The sequence below is a fragment of the Elgaria multicarinata genome, chromosome 4 (genome assembly GCF_023053635.1).
Source record: "Elgaria multicarinata webbii isolate HBS135686 ecotype San Diego chromosome 4, rElgMul1.1.pri, whole genome shotgun sequence".
NCBI classification, from domain to species: Eukaryota; Metazoa; Chordata; class Lepidosauria; order Squamata; family Anguidae; genus Elgaria; species Elgaria multicarinata.
The window spans coordinates 147547422-147570092 of NC_086174.1; the positions used below are offsets into that span (position 1 = coordinate 147547422).

General features: G+C 43.8%; 1 protein-coding gene across 4 annotated transcripts in view; it reads left to right on the forward strand.

The window, feature by feature from the left end:
* Positions 1 to 22671, forward strand: part of MACROD2 (mono-ADP ribosylhydrolase 2) — a 1544544-nt gene that overhangs the window by 1359586 nt on the left and 162287 nt on the right. For all 4 annotated transcript variants that reach the window (XM_063125349.1, XM_063125348.1, XM_063125350.1 and 1 more), the window contains one exon: positions 19328 to 19411. In XM_063125349.1, coding sequence (XP_062981419.1) covers positions 19328 to 19411 — 84 coding nt within the window. The remainder of the gene's footprint in view (positions 1 to 19327; positions 19412 to 22671) is intronic.

Sequence of the window (22671 nt, forward strand, 5' to 3'; positions counted from 1 at the left end):
ATTACCTCTTTCAGGGCAAATAATAATTTACCATTACATCGATTCCCTGTGGATGCACAGGGAATATCCCGGGGTTCACCCCATGATAAAGCCACATCTAGCTAAGGCCAGAGAGGCAGTGTCCCTTGAGGTTGGCCAGCTAGATGATAGAGGGAGGAGACACCAGTGCTGGCCCAAGACATTTTGCAGACTGAAGAGGAGCCCAAATGGTTGCTCCCCTCACTAGGGCCAACTGTTTAGGATGTCTTGCTGCACCATTAAAATGGAATTTATGTGCCATTTTTACTGGCCAGTTTCCTCTTGAGTGTTATACTTAAGATGTAGATCTAGAGACCCATCCTCCGCACATTGTGTGCCAGGAAAAGAGCCCACAGGAACAAGAAAAGGGTTTAGTTGGGAATCCATTGGAATCCATATGGAATTCCCTGCCACAAGTGTGAGCTCATCCTTTTGTTTATCCACTGTGTTCCACCAGCAATTGAATGCATTTCTCTTCAAATAAGCACCTGTGCTTACTTAATTTCATTTATTGAAATTCACCAACGCCAGTCTTGGTGATATTATATTTTACACAAAGCATTGTCCAGATTTCTGCCTCTAGCGTAGACGTAAAAACTAGAAATGATTTTCTTTTAGAAGAGAATAAATACAGCAAATCTGACAACTGCAAGAAAACAGCCATCAATGCCTTCCTCTTTCAAAGGGTATACGTGCAAATGTGCATGCACTGGTGTGATCCTCAAAACACCAGGGATTGCAGACCCTTGTATCTATACAACCTTCCAAAGAGAAGCTGAAAGGTACGCCATGATCTACATTGTTTACTCACAGGAGAGGCAATGTTGGCTGCCAAAATAGACTTCTGGGAGCTCTGCATGGAAGCTCATATAGATTCTTATGAATGAAGGAGACTCCAATGAGTATAGATTTGCCATTGCATGTTCCTGCTAGCATTCTTTCTCGTCTTCTGCGGGCTTGAAAAATGTGGAATGAAATACATATTTTAGGCTCATGTATTGTTGAATTGATTTTGCTAAACCCCCATGAAGGTTGAGCAAATCCAGTACTAGCAGAATCCCATTCAAATTGAAAAAAAATGCAATTGAAAGCGCGATGTTTAAAGATGCACATGTTGCTTTTACCTGCTTCCCCAATTCAAAGATTCTAGGCCTAACGTTCTAATGGCAACAGCTGATGACTTGAGGGCATGGCTTCTTGTTAAGCACAAAGGAACATTTAACATCATGTCTGGTTTGGCCCTTGCTAATACCTAAAGAAAGGCAGCATTTTACAAAAGCTTTGGAATTGGCACGTACTGTGTCTTGTTTGACTTCTAACTCTGCAACTGCAGAGCTGAGGAGTCAGTAGGTATTCCCATTTCCATATCTAACAATGCAATCTTTAAATTCATTGGGACTTGCTCCCAGGTAATGGTTCATGGCAGGAGTTAGGAACTTTTTTCCTGCTGAGGTTTGTATTTCGTTATTCAAAACCTGTCAAATAGCTTCATCACACCAGCATTATACTGTGCAATCACTGCGAATTGCGTGCAAAGGACTCCAAAGTTTTCCAGCTTGTAATTTGCTTTTACTGTGAAGCACTCCCATGCATCCTGCTTTAATTGTGCTATAAAGCCAAAAGAACCAACGTATTTTGGACTCCTTTAAGAATGAATCTTTTGTTGTTCTCCGAGTGGCAGGAGGATGATTTGATATTTTTAAAATTCAAATTAAACAAATGCTTACATCTGTGTATGTTTTAAAGATAAAGACATCAAAATTGGCACAGTAATAGATATTAAGGAGGGCTTTCAGCATACCAAATTTGAATCAGATTGGGTCATCCGTTGATTTTTTTAATGATTTTTTTACATTTCCCCCCTTAAACCCTTTTCCTGGTATGCAAAGGATCTTAGTAGCGCTGCTGCCCAGGGTGTGATTTGGCTAACAACAACAACTTTACACTATGGGGATAATTCGAGGGAAACAGGTACATGGGATGAAGCTCAAAGTCTGTGTTGCAGCAGTGGGTGACAAATGGGTAGAGTCAAAATTTATTTTATTTCTATTTATTTATTTATTGCGTTTTTATACCACCCAATAGCCAAAGCTCCCTGGGCGGTTCACAAAAATTAAAACCATTCAAAGTAAAAAACAAACAGTATAAAAACGTTATATAAAATACAAAATAAAAGCACAACCAGGATAAAATCAGCAGCAGCGCAGAAATACAAACTTAAAACAGAAATTTAAAACACAAAGTTAAAATTAAATTTATAGACTGTTAAAATGCTGAGAGAATAAAAAGGTCTTCACCTGGCGTCTGAAAGAATATAGTGTAGGTGCCTGGCGAACTTCCTTAGGGAGTTCATTCCACAGCCAGGGTGCCACAGCAGTGAAGGTGTCCTGGTGGACACCTGCGGAGTCACAAATGTGTCTGTTCAAATTGCAATGAGGGGGAAATCCTATTTGCATACAGGCATTCACCTTCCCCAACCTGCTTTGTATGTTGCATTGCTTGTTTGCATGTGTTTTAATGTAAATGGTTTTTAAACTTTGTGTACCATATTTTTCATGGTCTTTTAATTTTTGTAAACCACCCAGAGACCTTCAGGTCAAGGGCAATATAGAAATTTAATAAAGAATAAATAATTTCATCTAGCCTGGTCCCAAGAAACGTAGGGCTTCATAGGTCATATAACCAGCCCTTTAAATTGTGTCTGGAAACAGACTGTTGCCAGTGAAGCTGTTATAACAAGGGGATCTCGTGCTCTCTATAATACCTCGATCCCCCATCAACAGTCTGGCAGCAGCATTCTGGACCAACTCAAGTTTCTGAACAGCTTCCCAAGGCCGTCTTGGCAGATTGGAAATTGTTTTAATAAATGAATGCTTGAATGATGCTTTGAGGGTCCATGCCACTGCCAGCTGTACATGGTCAATTGTGCTGCCTTTTCATAGGCTTTCGTGTGCTATCATTCCGTGGAGGATATTGCTAGATTCCCCCGGGAGTTGTATATGAAACGTTTAGTGCAATGGGCTTTTAAAGGAGTGTGGTTAATCTCAGGGCTCTCCTTGAATGGCTGGATTCTCCTCTGGGCCTTACCTTTGCGCTGTCTCATTGGTTTCATTCAGTTCACTTTAGTTATATGCCCCCTTTCCCACAGAGGAGTGTGCCCAAAGTGGCACACAATCATCAAAATATTAGCAAACTACAATGTCATATTTGGGGGGAAATGATTTGTTACACTATGTTAATGTTGAAAGCCCTAAACAGCTGGAGACCAGGCTACCTGAAGGAGGACCTTCTCCCATGTTCCTACTGGATTGCTAAAATCATCATCAGAGACTCTTCTCGAGGTGCTGCTTGTTGTGCCAGGTGGCTACTAGGGATAGTATGTTCTCTGTAGTGGCTCCTGTCTGTGGAATGCCCTTCCCAGGGGGACCCACTAGGCGTCTTCGCTGTATACATTCAGACACCACATTAAAACCTTCCTCTTCCAGCAGGTATCTAATCCTTTAATCTATTGATCTGATTGACTGTTTCTTAATGTGTTGAATGGTTTGCTATTTTACTATATTTATTGTTGTATATATTGTTTCAGTTGTTATTTTATTTTTGTTTTAATTTTTTTATGATCGTAAACTGCGCCAAGGATATCTGCCAGTTCGGCAGCATATGTATTTAATAAATAAAAATATCAAACAAATTCAGATAAGACCAAGCCAACAATGCCATAAATGTAGCATAACATAAATTCCATATTACAATGAAATGATCTAGACTGACTATATGAGAAATAAAAGCAAGTTCAAAATTATCATGGGGATGGACCTAACCCAACCCTCGCTGTTAATGCTGGTCTTTCTATACTCCAAGGGGTGAAGGCAGCCTGAGTTCAATATTATTATTATTATTATTATTATTATTATTTATTTATTTATATAGCACCATCAATGTACAATACAGATCAGAGATCTTGGGATCGGGGACCTTCTCACTGGGCTAGATGGTTCATAGTTGGCTCCTTTGTCTCTCCTCCAAGGAAGCTCTGGGAGCAACAAAGAGAAATACCTGGGAGTGGCAATGATGCTATGTCCTTTCCATACCTTGCAGCCTCCTTGGTGTTCTGCCTGCTAGTGCTGGGGGCCATCTACATTGCACTGCTTTCACTTCTGATCCCCCCCCCCAAACCCGCAGCATTGCAGTTGTGAAGTGACAACCACTGCAATACATGGGCAGGGTTGAACATGGAATACCCTGTCTGGAAACTTTGCAGGATTGGTTACATGGCTGTATTGCACAGCAAATAGCAACTAACAATAGGCTCTGAAAGTTTTTTCTTCTGCTGCTCAACTCCATAACAGTGAAAGGATGCCTCCGCTCCCCTGTGCAGCTTCAAGTCCACAGAAACCCACCCTTTCTCAGCTGTGAGTCTTTGTAGTTGTGAAGCTTTGAATTAGCAGGCTTCTCCCCTCGCTCGCGTGCTCATAAAGTGAAATGGTGGTGTTACTTCTGAGTAGACATGCAAACATCTGCCCTTGCACCCCTCTCTTTCTCTCCCTGAGGCGGCAGCTGCGCCCCTAAGCACAGGTGAAGTAGGAAAGCCTGAAGTACTGTATATTGAAAGTGCACAACTGCGAAATAGTGCAGCAGTGAATACTTCAACGGCAATGATTGAGCCCATGTTCGCAACACTGCAGTTTCAAAACAGCAGGGCTGGCTCCTCTTCCCATTCCTGTACTCAGCAAAGTGCAACGGAAGGCAATGAGTTCCTTCTGGGTAGCCATGTTTAGCCCTCTGCTCTCACCACACCCATGCCCCCCGTGCAACTTTGCCTTTGGCCAATCAGCGCTGCTTCCACCAGTTCATGCCAAAACCAGCTGAGGTCACACAAATTGCACTGAATCTGCAGTTTGGATTTAGTGCAGCACTAGCTATGGAGATGTGACACGATTGACTTAGGAGTGGACTAGAACCCGAGTAAAAGCTCATGTAGATTTCCCCACTCCCCTTGGTCTTACTGCCTGTGCTAGTGCAGGGTACATTGCCTTGTAAGGATATATTTGTGAAACAAGGATGAGTGAGCAGAAAAAATGCCAAATGCAAGGGGTGAAACCAGGAGTTGTGTTCTGAAAGGATTTATTATTGCTGACGCGTTTCGGACTAAATCCAGTCCTTCATCAAGGCAATTCTTATAACAATATAAAATCACTTATCTCCTGAGAGCTGGACATAGAACACCCCTTGCTTTTGGCTTTTTTCTGCTCACTCGTTATCTGGGGTTTCCTTTCTTTTCCGGCTATTTTTGTGAAACAAGGACACCATGAGCTATGTTCATGGTATGCCCACCCTTACTTAGTGCCGACACACCATGACTGCAAATAACCTACTGCTTACTGCTCCCCATTGGTTTTCAACCGCGGTGTCTCTGAGACATGCTCAAAGTTTTTTTTTCTTGATGTGCTAAATAGTGTTGTGTGTTTGCAAAGTCCACGGAGAGAAATACAAGCACATGCTCAACAAACTAAGCTGCTTATTTGTTTATCTCTGCACTCCTATGGTTATTTCCCTTTTGAAAATCCAGGGAAAACCTTCATCTCAGTCATGACTTTCTATGCTCAGATCTTCATATACGTACTCATAACCCAAATATATGTGGTTTATGAACTGAACAACGTATTAATTGAGGCTATTTCAAAATAAGCCGCTTATGAGTTCCAGTTCGAATGACTAATTTAAAAGAAAAGGTTTTAACCGTTTCCGTTTATAAACAGAAGAAGACACTCAGGTTTCCTTTTCTATCCAACCTTGGAAACTGCACTAATTCCAATTAGGCTATACTACAAGTCCATGCAAAATTAGCCTATTAGACTGGAATGTTTAGCCCTACATCTGCTCTCCTTCTGTTAGACATGGGTCGAGGCTTGCCACAGGCATGTCATCACTCACAGAGACATCAGGCACTCTAGGCTGGGGCTGGAGCGACCAGACACGGTGCACCTGTTGGACAGAAAGAATGATATTTGTCAATGTGAACTTTGGAAGGGGGTTAAATGATCACCTGGACACCTAAATAAGGAAGACAGGAGATGAAGCAAATTTTGTAGTACTGCACCTCCTGGTGGTGGCATCAAGCATTGGCCTGGCAGAGCTTGAGTAGAGGACAGGACATGGCAGGTGCTGCCATCTTTAACTCAAGTTAAAGGAAGCCAGATTCCAGCTGGACATCAGGAAAAACTTCCTGACTGTTAGAGCAGTGCGACAGTGGAATCAGCTACCTAGGGAGGTTGTGGGCTCTCCCACACTAGAGGCATTCAAGAGGCAGCTGGACAACCATCTGTCGGAGATGCTTTAGGGTGGATTCCTGCATTGAGCAGGGGGTTGGACTTGATGGCCTTGTAGGCCCCTTCCAACTCTGCTATTCTATGATTCTATGATCTGTCTCTCCACCCTCTCCCCGGGGCATTTGGAAGAAGAGGCAAGTCAGTGCTGAGGCATGATAGAGATGATCAGACGGTTGACCTCTGACAAGACTTCAGAGTTTGAGAAGCCTCCCGTTTCTTGGTAGGTACCACCGCTTGGGATGGGATGATCCAAACTCAACAGCAAATTGAAAATTTCTGTAGTGAAGGAAATACTTTCGAAAGACATCTGGACCCACTGGTTTTGGCAGTTTAAAGGAATACTTGCACCCAAATACCTTCTTAAAATCAAACTCCCTGTCAGCCTTGTTAAATTAGATTTATTTATTTATTTATTTATTTATTACATTTTTAGACCGCCCAATAGCCAAAGCTCTCTGGGCGGTTCACAAAAATTAAAACCACAATAAAACAACCAACAGGTTAAAAGCACAATTACAAAATACAGTATAAAAAGCACAACCAGGATAAAACCACGCAGCAGAAATTGATATAAGATTAAAATACAGAGTTAGAACAATAAAATTTAAATTTAAGTTAAAATTAAGTGTTAAAATACTGAGAGAATAAAAAGGGATATTGCATGGGATATGCAGTCAGCCCACCCAGAAATCTCTTTCATTGTTTCTTGTTCAGAAGCCAGTGGAGGAATTCTGCTGGTGGAACCAAGAGACAGAGTTCTTTTTCCAATTCCCCCATCCCCTGTAGTCCCCTACGCCCCTCCCATTCTGCTGCAAAGTGGACCCTCCAGAACAGTGGTGGAGTTGGCACTGGAGAAAGAGAGGGAATCTTCACAGATTGCATACGCACAAACATACACACACTTTCCACATCGGGAGTGTTCTGTGTTGAACTCTGCCCATGGATTATTTCCACCAATGGAAAAGAAGCTGGATCCAATCCAATAAAAACAGAATAAGATAAATTATATCAGTGTATCTCTTTTCTGCAAAGTATATTGGAAACTAATTCTATTTGGGGAAATAGCTATTGGATACACCATTAATAATCACATTGTCAAAATTATGAGACCGTCACATGCCCTATAGCACGAGAACATTATGCCACTCTGTCTCATTAGTGCCAAGGCTTGATCTTTTTTACGCTAGCAAGCAAAACATTTGCATATGTGTCAAACACATCCATATATTTAATGTGGAGGAGTTGTTATTTATGCTAATTCAATATTCAAATTGAAGTGTGTCTTCTCTGTTCAGTGATTGTAGGAAGTAGTTGGATAATAGATATTTGAGGTTGTGACTGCAATTAGCCAGTTGCTATCATTAATGGACTTCCAGTTCATTTCATTTGTGGGTCATGACTCTAGCAGATGGAACCCTTAGCTGAAGCCTATATTTATGAATTACTGCCACTGTGTGTCTGCACTTAGTACTCTTCTCTAATACCCACTCCCCCCAAGTTCTTTCAGAAGTACACATTCCTTTAACTTTCTAGCAAGTACCTTCCATTGATGACTGTTTTCATTCAAAGGCACCTGTAATAGTATGATGAAACTGCACATTCTCACTTAGGGCCTGAATTCAGTCTTATTTGGAGCCATTGGGAGAGTGGTGTGTGTGTGTGTGTGTGTGTGTGTGTGTGTGTGTGTGTGTGTGTGTGAAAGAGAGAGAGAGAGAGAGAGGTTTGTTGAGTTTGTATCAGCTACAAAAGGGCATCAATGAAGAAATAACAGATGACCAAATAGCATGCTGAGATAAGCACACCCTCTGGTTTACACTTCTCTGCCCCCCAGGAAGGCACATACATTTGTAAACTATGCTTATGTGAGTGAGAGTGAGGCTTTCACCTTCTCAAATGAACAGCAGGATGTTTACGTTCCTAATATAATCTTTCGTGAGAGCAACCCATAATGCTTGAGTCCAGCGAGTCATTAGGAATTAGCTGGTGGAAAGGGGAATTGAATAACTATCTTTGCAACATCATCCTTACACATTGGCTTTAAAGCCACAAATTATGCGTCGTAAAGCTCAGAAATATTAAGAGAGAGAGAGAATGTGTGTGGACGCATGTGTTGAGACAATGTATTCTAAATCTTGAATGGAGTCCAGATCTTATTGAAGTCAATGACAAAATTCCCATTGATTTAAGTGGTTCAGAATTTGGCCCAATAACTTTTAGTTTATCCCCCACCCCACTCACCCCAGTGTCCTTTGTTTTCTAGCAACTGCTCTCATAATAGTCTTGTTCGACCAAAAATACTCTGATGCCATGCTATTTCATGGAACATCTTGATGGTCTGGGCTTGAATCAAAGGGCGGATGCAGTTAAAATGTGCTTCAATAGTTTAGTGCCTTATTTTATTATTTATTTATTTGTTTGTTTGTTTATTTATTTAATTCAATTTATGAGCCACCATATAGTGAAAGCTCTCAGAGTGACACACATAGTAAAAGTTAAAACAATGATAAAAGAACTAATAATAAAATACACTTAAAAAGTATTCTTTCAGAACCAGCAACAACAATCTGGCATTTAAAAGAGGTAAATAACTGAGCAGCTGAAAACAAAGGCAATTATTTTAAAATACAGCAGTACACATATTAAAAATCAAGCAAGCAGCAGTTCCAAAGGCCTGGGAGAATAAAAAGGCTTTTGCCTGGTGCTGAAAACATTTATTATTATATTTATTTGTATCCCACCTTTTACCCAATACTGGGCCTCAAGGTGGCATACTGGGCCTCAAGGCAGCCAGGCAGACCTCTCTAGAGTGGGCATTCCAAAATTTGGGGGCCATCGCAGAAAAGGCCTGCTCATAAGTAGCCACCCACTCAAGCCATAGCTAGACCTAAGGTTTATCCCTGGATCGTCCAGGGGTCAAACCTGTTCATCTAGGTGACACACAGGGGATCCAATGCTCAGGTAGGGGCGAATCCTGGATGATCCCAGGATAAACCTTAGGTCTAGTTTCTCAGGGTGTGGAAACACTTGGAGCAGGGCATCAGATGATGCTCTCAGGGCACAGACAGAAATATATGGGAAGGGGAGGTCCTTTAGATACTGAACCCATTCAGAAGACACCTTAAACCATGGCTTTAACCACAGTGGTTAAGCCAGAAAGCTGGGCTGTGTTCAGAAGACACCTTAAACCACGGCTTTAACCATGGTGAATAAAGCAAAAAGCCTTATTCACCATGGTTAAAGCCATGGTTTAAGATGTCTACTGAGCACTGCTTGGCTTCCTGGCCCATTGTGGCCCCAAATGAAGGGCTTTGTAGGTTATCACTGGCATCTTAAATTGGGCCTACAAATAAACTGGGAACTAGTGAAGATAATATAATAGTGGCCTAATACGGTCATAATGCCCAGTTACAGTATTACACTAACAGCCTAAGTGAAATTTTTGACTGTCCAAGGAAAGCCTCAGATGCAATGCATTGCAGTTATCTAACTGGGAATTTTCCAGGGCATGGACCACTGAAGTCAGGCTGACACTATCTAAGTAGTGTCCTTGCTGGTACACCAGCCAAAGCTGGCAAAAGGCGCTCTGAGCCACAGAAGATACTTGTGCCTCTAGTGAGTGAGGCCATAGCTAGACCTAACGTTTATCCCAGGATTGTTCTGGGGTCAAACCTGTTCATCTAAGTGCCACACAGGGCATCTAGTGCTCAGGCAGGGACGAACCCAGGATGATCCTCGGATAAACCTTAGGTCTAGCTACGGCCTAAGTTGTGCCAGATCTGCACTACAGCTTTATAGCGGTATGGAAATGCACTGATAACTGTTGGGGCACAATCCACATTCCCTATACCGCTTTCATAGAGTGATATCCTGCTTTTTTATTCCACATTTGTAATGATTTGACACAAGGTATAGCTCTGGCCTTGGATCAGCAAGCATCCCCACCCCAAGCTACATCCTTGATCCTTTAGGGGGAGTGCAGGTTAAACACCACTCACCTGGAGTGTTAAACCATCCACCAAATAAATAAATTTAGAGCATAATTCTGGCTGGGGAATGGTGGGAATTGTGGGACTTTTCTCTCTCTTTAGACATGCATAGGGTTGTACCCTCATTTATTTAAAATATTTTTAGTTCACTGCGCAGCCAAAATGTCTCCTGGAGCAACTTACATGCAATCAGCAAAACAAGGGGCTTTGCTAGACCTACCGCCTAATCCGGGCAGGAGGAGCAGCGAGCCCGTGCTACAAGTAGCATGGGCTGTTGTGCCTTGCTAGACGTCGATGCGACAGGGGAAAGCAAAGCCCCGTGACGTCCGCCATTCTTTAATTTTTTTAAGTGGCGGGACACAGGAATGCTCCTGCACTTAGGTAAGGCCCTTTTTAAAAAAACAAAACAAAAACCACCTTCTCCCCGCTCCCTGCTCCCTGGCCATGAGTCCCCCCCTCTCCTGCTGGCTTCATTTCCCCCCCTTCCCCCTGCCTCTGATCTCCCCCCCCCACCTCCCCCTGCCTCCGATCTTCCCCCTCTCCTGCCGGCTTTGTTTCCCCCCATCCCCGCCCCATCGCACACACGCCAGCCCCCTTTCCCCCGTGCCTCCGATCTTCTCCCCCACCTTCCCCGGGCTCCGATTTCCCCCCCTCTCCCGCCGGCTTTGTTTCCCTCCCATACCTTCCCTGGGCTCCGCCACTTGTCCCAGCTACTCGCGAGTAAGTGTGGTAGCTGGGAAAAGTGGCTGAACAAGCTAGACACCTGCAGTCTCGGACTCAGCCCGAGGCTGCGGGTAATACCGGTCCAAAAGAGGTTCCGGTTAGCCCCAGGCCGAAGGAGGTTTTAGCCCTGGCTGACCCCGGGATCCCCTGTGTGTCATCTGGATACACATTGGTGAGCCTGGGGTCAGCCTGGGCTGAAACCTCCGTCTAGCAAAGCCCCAGGTGTCCCTGCCCCCAATCTTACAATCTAAAAAGATACAACTCATAAGGATAATGAATGGGATGGAAAGAGGGGAGGGAGTAGTCTTTCAGCAGGCTGGTGGAATGGCCCTGCTTCTCACCTCCTCTCTCTCTCTCTCTCTCTTTGTTAATGCGTTCTGTCTGGAAATTGTTTTATGTGTTATTGTAAAGCACCACAATGCCAGAAATGGCGAGGTGGCACTATAAAAGTGCTTTTAAATAAATAAATAAAATGTTCACAATCGAGAGAGAGAGTTGGGGTTTCATAACCATTTTTATTTTTTAAAGTGTGCCCCATCAAATATTAAACAGGAGGAACTTGGCCAAGAATATGTATTAATTTGCACCACCGGAAGGAAAGAAAGGATTTTAAAAACCACATGTTCACAATGTGACTGAGGTGCATTATGTAGCAAAACAAAATGGATTCTAGGCCCCAAATCTACAAACATGTCAACGCAGTGAGTCTTACTTTTGAGCAGACCTATATACGATTGCTGTATATATAGCCAATCATTTAAAAGCACATGGAACACCGGACACACCCAAGCAAATACTGTCAATGTGTTTCTATCACATTAACAATAACAAGTGTAATCTTAAATTGCAGCACCATGCATGGAAAAGGATTTATATTAACAATAGAATCCACCCATATCAGCACTATATATATCAAACTCATACACACCAAGCCAATATATATATATATATATATATATATATATATATATATATATATATATATGTATTACACATGGCAGTAGAGACGTAAAGGCATTTCCCTAAGCCCTATTTATTCAGTCACACAAACCCATGGAAAGACTTCTAAATGAAATAATTGGGCTCTGATGGTAACGGATTTTGTTAAAAACAGAAGAATTTGTGCTGAGGGAAAGGATCCACCACTGCAGGTAAATGATCCCCTGCTCGCCCAGAAATGAACAAATGAGATCAGCAACCACCACCAGTAACAAACAGCAAAGATAGCAGTACGATCATACCAGGATGATGATGGTGATGGTGATGATGATGATGATGATGATGATATTAATATTCTTGAAACTGCCTGAACAACTCCTGCCAAACACGAGCCTCGAGGAGTCAGTTGGCACACACTGCTGCTGCCCCCGCCAAGCACTCACACAGTGCTTGCTCTGTCTGAGCCCTGTGCCACCCAAGCCACCCCAAAGCATGCCTATGACGGGGAAGGCCCTAGTGACCTCCCCAAGAAACCTTGAGCCTGCTCAGCACTGTAGCTGCTGCATACCCTCACACAGAAATCCTCACTAGACGGAAGGTACAGTGCAGGGAACTGTTGGTTGCCAATGCAGGTCTCTATCCTCACTGCTCCAGCTCTTTTATACACGTGGGGCATGGCTAGACGGGGCAACATCTTGGGAATCACCCTGGAATCATCCCTGTGCGTGATGCACATGATGCACAGGGGACCCCCGGAGCTGGGAGGGATGATCCCTCCATTTCCCTGGGATATCACCCTACCCTTCTATCCCGACTTTTCTAGTGGTCCTGGGATGATCCCAAGACCACGGGACTTGTGGCTGGGCATCCCGTTTTCATCCCAGGTCCTCGTGAGTAACAGCGAGAAGCCAGGATTTGGGCATGGAGCTCCTCAGGAGCTCCATGCCCATCGAGGGTGGGGGGAGCAGGACTATCTTTTTTTAAAAAAAAACACCTTACCATTGCGCAGGAGTGCTCTTGTGCTCTTTTTCGATAAAAAAGAAATAAAAATGGTGGGCACGATGTCCTCCATCGTCCCAGAATGCTGCACGCCATGGGTAGACAGAGGGCAATGATCCCGGAAGTAGGTAACTTCAGGATCACCCCCTCTCTGGCCACGTGCCCATGGGCTCCTACAACTGGACTGAGAGAGGGGAAGCGGGCACTGCTGGGGCTGAGAGCTCTTGCCACCACTGCGACCAGGCAATAGCTAGACCAACAACCTGGCTGGAAGGAAAGGAGGCGGGCACTACCAGTGCCAGAAGCCCTTGCTACTGTTGCTTCTACCTCGTCACCGCACCCACACCTTCCCCACCATGTGATCTCATGTTTGGCTGCAGACGCCTGTCCTCCTCGCTCTGCAGTTGAAAAGAGAAGACGGTAATGGCAAGGAGGCACCTCTGCTGGAAGTGGCCAATAGCTGCACCAGCTCTGCCCAACTTCCTGTCCCCTCTGCTACAGGGATGACACGCTTAACCCTTTAAGGCTCAGATTGGAGCAGTGAGGAGGTAGGGCCTTAAAGGGGAAAGTGTAATTCCTGGATATTATAGAAAATTTTGTAATATCCTCCCTGACACCCAAAAATTAAGATCCTGGATGAATTCGGGGGGGGGGGGGGACAGATATGGTCACCCTATTTTAAGGAGCACTCATGGTAGCCAGGAAGGGCTGAATGTTGCCTACATTTTATGCACATTTTTACATCTGCTTATTTTATGGGTGAATAATGACGTGATAAGCCGGCATATAAGATGGTCTGTTGCCAAAGTGGTTTTAGCAGGTTGGATGCTGCTTATTTATTTTATTGTGTATTTTTAATTGTGTTTGAATTTTTTGGTACTTATGTTTTAATTGAGATATTTATTTTTAATCTGTATTTCATTGTTAACTGCTTTGAGCTCCATTCTGGGTGGTTGATTGGTGATTGATTGGTTGATTAATATCACATCCAATATTGTTACAATGAGTTTATCGCAATCGTACATAAACCTGAATAAAATGAAAAAATGTAAGAACTAGCAAATGATCATATACGAATTACAGAACACTTTTAGAACATCATCCAACCTTGACCACAACAGCAGTCTTTCTTGTCCGGTCATCTCTAAGGGCACTCAGGGATCAGGGCAGTCTTAAGGGAAATTCTAACACCTCTGCCGCCTCTTCCCCCCACAAAAAATATCCTCAAGAAAGACCACTTTCCCAAGTACAAATCAGCAAAGAGAGGAAAGAGGAAGCCACCTGCATAGACTCCTTAAGATTAGGAGTATGACTTTTTCAAGGAAAGACTTTGATGAGCTGATGGCACAGGTACAGGCAGTTGACCCCGTCTTTCTCAGGAAAAGTTATACTGTCTGTCATCGCTCTTGTCAGATATTTCAGTGTTCCTTGGTAGACTGGATGAATGCAACTCCTTTTTCTTCTACTTCTGGAATAAAGAGTGTGTGAGTTTCCCATTCCCACCTTGTCTTGATACAATTTACAACCCAGTTCTGACCATAATTGGATTTAAAACAAGGCCACATTTATTTATGAATACCTGCAAATGAAGGTGGAGGCCTAGGCAAGCATCCTATCTTGGCCAACGTCTTGGCCATAATTGGGATCGGGTGTGCCATTCATATCCCGACCGGTGACACGTGTCTATCGCCATCCATCAGGATTCCCCTTTTGGCATAGGTAGGCCTTCTGATGTCACTCCCCCTCAGGTTGCAAAAATCTGAGTAAGTGAGTAAGGTTGGCCTAAGAGGTAACCCTTATCCTGTCATCTGGTGCCGCAGAACTCCCAGCTGAGGGCCTCAGGTATTGCCAATCACCACAACAGTGCCTAAGAATGCTCCCCAACCCTATCCTTGCTCCCCATGCCCTCACACCTGCCCCAATCAAAATGTGACCGAATTCAACCAATTAGCCTAGTTAATACTCCCCTGCTGTCTTACAGTGTGAAGTAGGTGAAAAAACTCCCAAAAGAAATGATTGAGAGCAAAAAAATCCTACTTGCCACTAGGGGTGTGCACGGACCCCCCGCTCTGCTTCTCTTCCAGATCCGCGATTTGTGGATCGGGCCACTTCGCTCCACCCCCGCTCCGCCTATGTCCGCTCCGCTCTGCTGCGGAGCTCCGGATCTGGATCGGAGCTCCGTTTCCCCCCCCCCATAGGCTTGCATTAAAAGCTAAAAAAGTATATAACTTTTTTCTGTTAAAGTTAGAAACCTCAAGTTTGGCACCATGACACTTCATGGAGGTATACACACGCATGCCAAGTTTCAAGCCAATCCCATCATCCCCTGATTTTTGGGGAATTTTTGAAAATCGGGCACCCCATTCACACCCCTTTCGATAGCTCCATCAATTTGCACATTAGAAACCTCAAACTTGGCACCATGATAGCTTATCCAGGGATACACATGCACACCAAGACTCAAGGCAATCCCATCATCCCTTGATTTTTGGCGGGGCTTAAACCTTTTAACTCACCCCAAATCAAGTCCCATTTTACAACTACGTCAATTTGCATGTCAGAAACCTCACCTTCGGTACCATGACAGCTAATCCATGTGTCCACATGGATGCCAAGTTTCAAGCCAATCCCATCATCCCCTGATGTTAGGGGAATTTTTGAAAATCGGGCACCCCATTCACACCCCTTTCGATAGCTCCGTCAATTTGCATGTTAGAAACCGCAAACTCAGAACCATGATAGCTTATCCAGGGATACACATGCATGCCAAGACTCAAGGCAATCCCATCATCCCCTGATTTTTGGTGGGGCTCTAACCTTTTAACTCACCCCAAATCAAGTCCCTTTTTACAACTACGTCAATTTGCATGTCAGAAACCTCACCTTCGGTCCCATGACAGCTTACCCATGTGTCCACATGGACGCCAAGTTTCAAGCCAATCCCATCATCCCCTGATTTTTGGGGAATTTATGAAACTCGGACACCCCAGTATCTCAGGGATTTAAAGCTGCAGACAGCTCAATGGGCCCATTTCAAAGGAAATTCCAACATGCCATGAATTGGGGAGTAGAGATAAAGCTAAATATGAATCTTCTTCCACACTTGAAAAATTGATCTCGAACTTGAGCACAGGAAGGACTTCTCCCCTGAGTCAAAGCAAGACACACACAAACCATCCCTGCGAGGTGGGCAGGGGAGGAGGGAGGGAAGGCAGGCAGGCAGCAGACATTTCTGGGGGCACAAGGAAGTGAGTCAAGGATAGTTTCAAAGCCAGTAATGCATATAAAATGGAATAAATACATAAATAAATAAATAAACAAAGGAGGGGTGGAATTAAAAGCAGCAGTGTTGCTGAATAAACAACAAGAAGAACTTTTTTAAAAAAGGAAATATCTGTCTTTTACCAGTAAGAGGGGAGTGGACGTGCCCAAGGGGGTGGGGGGAATCATCTGCCAATTTGACTGGTCCTGTCTAGGTACCAGTCTTTAAGAAGCAAACGCTCACTTCAACTCATGATAGGCATTCTCTCCAGTGATTTACCTTTGGAGGACTCTGATGATCCTCCAAGGTCAGGAGAGTGCACTGGGCATGTCCACATGCCTTAGGGGAGCTCATCCCCTTGCACCACATCTATTCAGTTGTTCCCCAAAGTTAGGGTGGGTAGCAGTGCTGTGTTTTCTATCTCTTATTATTGGCTTAGTATATGATTTCAGGTTGTGTTTGTGCATTTGGTGGGGCTACTGTGTTAAAAAACACTGGGAAAAGTCCGTTCAGACTAAGAAAGAGAAGTTCCCAGAATCCCAAGTTAACCATTTTGCCTATCCCCTCCTCCAACTTTGGGATCATGTGATCATGACCGGGAGTTGACTCTGCCTCTCAGCACTTCGAAAAGGTACCTTTTCCCGCTGTTTTACCCGATTTTTCCAACAATTCTAGCAAGCGAACCACAGCACGCAGAGAGCTGAGAGTAGGCTCAAAATGACCCCCAGCCACGACTCTCTAAGCACAAGAAGTTTCAGAAAGATAACTTAAAAATCAACACAGTTATCCCCTATTCTTTTCCACAATGCAATCCTATGGGCGAAATTTTTCAAAATGGTGATCGGATCGGTCCGCGAAAAGAGAAGCGCTCCGCATATGGGCGCTTCTCTTCGCTGTGCTTCTACGGGTCCCCAGTCCGCTTCTACTCCACCTCTGGGCAAGGCGGAGCAGGCCAATTCGCTTCTGATTCTCCACTTCTAATCGGAGCGGAGCACATCCCTACTTGCCACACCCCTAGGGGCAACCGGCAAACCCACACTGTTTACAGGGAGGGAGCTGCAAAAGTCGAAGGGAAAGCTGGGGAGGGGAAGCGCTCCATAAATCGGGTTTCCAGTCCCCTCCCCAAGTCAGTGGCACCAAACAGAGGAGAACTATGGTGAGCCTCCGTTTGTCTCTCTCCCCTCCCCCACAATTGCCTCACCACGTACAGGCAAGCCGGGCATGGGTGTAAGGCCTTTATAGGAGGTATAAGCAAGTGGACGCCCCAGTCCCTGAAAAAACCAACAAATGGTTTACATTGTCTGTATATTATTATAGGATACATGTTGGACAGAGGCCTTAGCTAGACCTAAGGTTTATCCCGGGGTCATCCCGGCCTGCTCCCAGGATCCCCTGTGTGTCATTTACATAAACAGGGATGACCCCGGGATGATCCCAGGATAAACCTTAGGTCTAGCTAAGGCCAAAGATTTGTGCATATGTGGAGTATTTGATTTGATTTGTACCCCCATCTTTTGAACAACAAAATGGCACTGAAGTACTGAAGCTCATGTGGTTCTATTTGATCTGGGTTGCCCTCTCTCATTCCCCCTCTCTCACCCCCTTTCTTTTAATCCTGATTTGCCCTCTCACAGTGCAATCCTGTGCATGTTTACTTGGAAGTCATTCCTTCTACTCTCGGTGCTTTGTTTTGTTTTACTTACAGGATGTATTTCATTAAACTCTGTATGGGAAGTATCCAACTGTGTCATTCTGTTAGCGCAAATGATGTTGCGCTAGCAGAAACTAGGTTCTGAACTAGGCACAAGAGAAGAATCCAACTAAAGGTACATTTGTGCAAGTGTGGTTGCTCAGGCGGTTTTGCATTATGCTTGTGCAAGCTGTTGTGCAACCCACTGTGTTGCTCAACGGAACTAGATGCACAACAGAAAGATTCAGTAGAGCTCCCCTAGCACTATTTGAGTGTGCAGAATGACACTATTGGATGGAGTCCTAGGACTGTATGACTTTTATATTCTGTACAGAGCTAATGGACAGTGGTGGTCAATATATCTTAAACTTCTTCTTCTTCTTCTCCTTCATCATCATCTCTAGTCCATGGGTCTTAATTATTATCTTATGGTTGCCCTTGTCATTTCAGTACTTACAAATGAGACTGCATATACCTTTGTAGCACAGCAATCAGCTGCAAATCCTCTTGTTGATTAAACTGTCTGTATTGATATATTAAGATCTATATATTAAGATCTATTACTTAATGACTTGCTTAGTTTCTGATTTTCAGATGGTAAAACGAATTAAGATTTTCTTCAGTTGTTAACATTTTGCTACGAACTGGTACAATTAGATGCTATTTAGGAATCTCCATATTGGTGCCAGTACTCCTACCTCTGTTCCTCAACTGAGTCCTCATCTACTCCAAGCAGGATATTCCACTATGAAAGTGGTATGAAAGCGGTATATAAAAGGCAGGAGCCACACTGCTGCTTTATAGCGGTATTGAAGTGCACTGACCACTGTTGGGGCCCATTGACACAGACCATATACCAGTTCCATACTGCTATATTCTGCTTGGTGTGGCTCCTGCCTTTTATATACCACTTTCATACTGCAATATCCTGCTTGGTGTAGATGAGGCCAGAGTTGCCAAAATGAGGTCACGATTCCTTGTCCGTCTAATGTATTAAGTTTTATTTTAAATCTCTCTACAGTCAAATGCTGCTGCTATGAGATTACAATAGAATGTATTTCTCAATGCTTAGCAAATAATTAAAACTGTGTAGGTTTTAAAATGGGTTAAAAGAACATGAGAATATTGTGATTTATATGTGAGGTTTAGACACTTCTGAAATACGGCATTCAGAGTTCAGCCTAAGGCCCCTCGCAGCTGCGCTAATGGCACATGGGGCAGAAATCAATCTTCATAATGTTTAAAAGTGCATATATTCCTCTCTGAAAGCAACACAGAGATACAGTCTAATTCTTTGTCCAATACCTTGTGCATACATATTTAATAAAAAGTAATGTGACTTTGAAAATCAGTTTTATTTATTAATTCTTTGTTCTTGCAGAGGGAGTGGAGCAAAAAGGCCAGTCTTCTTCACCCGTGAAATGCAAAGCAAAGCAATCTGAGAACCCGGAGGAGGATAATGAGGGTAGGTGTGGTTAAGCCTCCTTGGAGTCATTTATCAGTTTTCCATTACACTAAGATAGGTTCCCTTTAATTTTAACATTATACTGTCTACAGTCCATTTATTTTAAAATATTCCTAGTGTCTATATTTACAATGCAATTTCGTTACATTGCCTCCCAAGGGTAGCTTGGCCCTAGATTATGCAGGCCATGCATGTTTTCTCTTATCTTTCTCCTGGGTAATTTTGGCCCAGCCTTGTGCAACAGTGATGCATTTCCCAGCAGGAGAGAAATAACAATGGTTTTAATGCTCTAATGCTGTTTGCTGTTTAATGGGGTTGGAAAAAACAGAATGTATGGTTTTCTAAGTTGTAGGAACAGGGAAGTAATCAGTTATACGTAACTTAATTCCAAAACCGAATCATTACTTCTTGCCTTGTTGCTACGATTAGTCTTTAAAGAGGACCGCCATAGGCCACATTTGCACATAACACTAAACCATGGTTAAGCAGTACCAGGCACACAAGCAGAAAGGAGCCTGCACAACGCCTCAGGCTCACCTCCTCCCCTCTCCAGCTCTGGCAGGTCAGGAATTGTGATTCGCTCCAGTTTTTCGGGCTGCGCAGTGCACAATGTCAACCGCGTGGATTTATCTATAGTCCAAGACCAAGTCAAGTTTACTGTACTTCGCAACCAGCCATCATACAGCTTCACATAGATGTGTTATCTATAGAGATGCCAACCACGGAGTCAAGTGGAAAAGCTTGTACTCACACTGGAGCTCAATGCATGGATCAGAGGCCATGTAGCATATGGCTAAGGGCTAAATACACAGCTGACAGTCACCAGAGGCAGAGTGTTACCTCTGTGCAAGCAGGAGGAGGACTGATTGGGACCCCCATGTATGGGCAGGGGAGCTTTAAACCTTCTCATCCAGCCACTTTCCCCAATTAAATCTGCCCTCCTGGAGGTGGGGGCTAAAAGAAGGGGAAAACACCCTCAATTTATCCATTTTTTTCCTGATCCTCGGTGCTCCTGCTGTGAAAAGTGCTTTTAAAACAAAAAGTAAAGCAAAAGAAAAAATTGTCGCTGCTGCTGCTGCTGCAGGGGGAGCGACCCGGTGGCAGGAAAAGAATGAGACAGTCCCGTTTTCTTTCTTATTAAAAAATCCTTTTACAGAAGCACCAGATGACCTCTGTAAAGAGTTTTATTTATTTTTTAAAGAAAGGAAAAGAAGAAGAGGACATGAAGCCAGGGTGGAGAGAAAATGGGGCAGCAGAGCGGCCAGCAAAAAGTAGAAAGGCCCTGAAGTGGCACTCTACGTAGGCTGCCTTTGAAGTCGGTTCGGAAGCTGCAGCTCGTGCAAAATGCAGCGGCCAGATTGATTTTGGGAACCAGAATGTTTGACCATTTAACACCTGCTCTGGTCCGCTTGCACTGGCTGCCTGTATGTTTCCGAGCCCAATTCAAGGTGCTGGTTTTGACCTATAAAGCCTTACACGGTTTGGGACCACAATACCTGATGGAACACCTCTCCCAATGTGAATATACCCGGTCACTACGTTCAACATCTAAGGTTCTCCTCCGGGTGCCTACTCCCAGAGAGGCTCGGAGTGTGGCAACGAGGGACAGGGCCTTTTTGGTGGTGGCCCCAGACTATGGAACGATCTCCCTGACGAGGCTTGCCTGGGGCCAACGCTGCTATCTTTCCGGCGCCAGGTTAAGACTTTCCTCTTTGCCCAGGCATATGGCAGCACATCTTAATCACCCACATGTTTATTTTTTTAACAGTTTTTAATGCTTTATGTGTGTATGTTCTGTGTTTTAAAATTTTAAATTTTGTGTACTTGTTTTTATCTCAATTTTAGAATTTCTGTAAACCGCCCAGAGAGCTCTGGCTATGGGGGCGGTATATAAATGTAATAAATAAATAAATAAATAAATAAATAAATAAAACTATGCTTTTATGATGTTGCACAGGTGTTGTTTTTGGTACACTTTATCCCAAGCACTTAGGTTGCTTTAGCTGCAAATTTTAGAATTACGCCAATAGATTGATTCAATGTAAGTGAAATACCTTGCTAGCATGTAAAAGTACTTGACGGATAACCCAATCATCACAAGAAGCAAGGGTCAGCAAATAATCTTTAACACAGTCATTTGAGGATTGACCTCTTTGCCTTTTAGCTTTCAGGTTCAGTGTGAAATGTGTGAAATACTGTTCAGGAGCTACAAGGCAGAAGTTTGCTGACAGATGACTATTCTCACAATCTTTCACACAGATAGAGCCAGTTTTATACTTTTCACTCATCTTTACTTGGAGTCTATGCAATGAAAAGCACTTAGACTTCACAGGGCCTCAACAAGTCATTGGACAATTATTTTTGATCATCTGTATTGTCTATGCAGTGATTGGTGCTTCCACGGTTCCTTCTCCTCCGTTATAAATATCTGTGGGAAAAAGATCTCTTAGAGTGATCTGGCCTTCCTTTCGTTTGCTGCCGTGCTTAAATGGTCATTTAAACAGCACCAAGGGGGTCACTTTAGGCATTATGGGGCCGGTCCCTGGTGCAGCTGTAAGATACACCCAGCCAGAAGTATGGCTTTGACAGAGAGACATCTGAGAGTTTTATAATCCTGTAATATGAAGCAGCCCTGAACTTCAATCACGAAAACATTCCTATTTCACAAAGCTTTTAAGCAATTTTTTTTTTAAAAAAAATAGGACTTCTGTTTGTTCTTGTTTTTGTTTTTGTTGTTGAATCAAGGATCTTTGGAGCCTTTTCCAGTGACATTTAGGTAGCAATTGTTATACTCTGTGTCCACAGCTAGACCTAAGGTTTATCCTGGGATCATCCAGGGTTCGCCCCTGCCTGAGCACTGGATCCCCTGTGTGTCACCTAGATGAACAGGTTTGACCCCAGGGATAAACCTTAGGTCTAGCTATGGCCTCTGTGTGTGTGTGTGTGTGTGTGTGTGTGTGTGTTTGAAAAGCACTGGTGGACTTCAGCAGCAAATTAGGATTTCTGCTTTTGTTGAATCAAGGATCTTTGGAGCCTTGGCCTAATCTATACCTACAGCCCTTTCACAACGGAGGAGCGATGTTTGTAATGATTCCCTGCTTCCGCAATCACTGGTCTTGGGGCACACGTGAGGGAAGCTTCCCGCATTGACTTTTCCCAGGGTCCTGGGATGATCCTGAGACCACGGGACGTGTGGCTGGGCATCCCGTTTTCATCCCGGCTCCTCGCAAGTAACCGCGAGGAGCCAGGACATGGACATG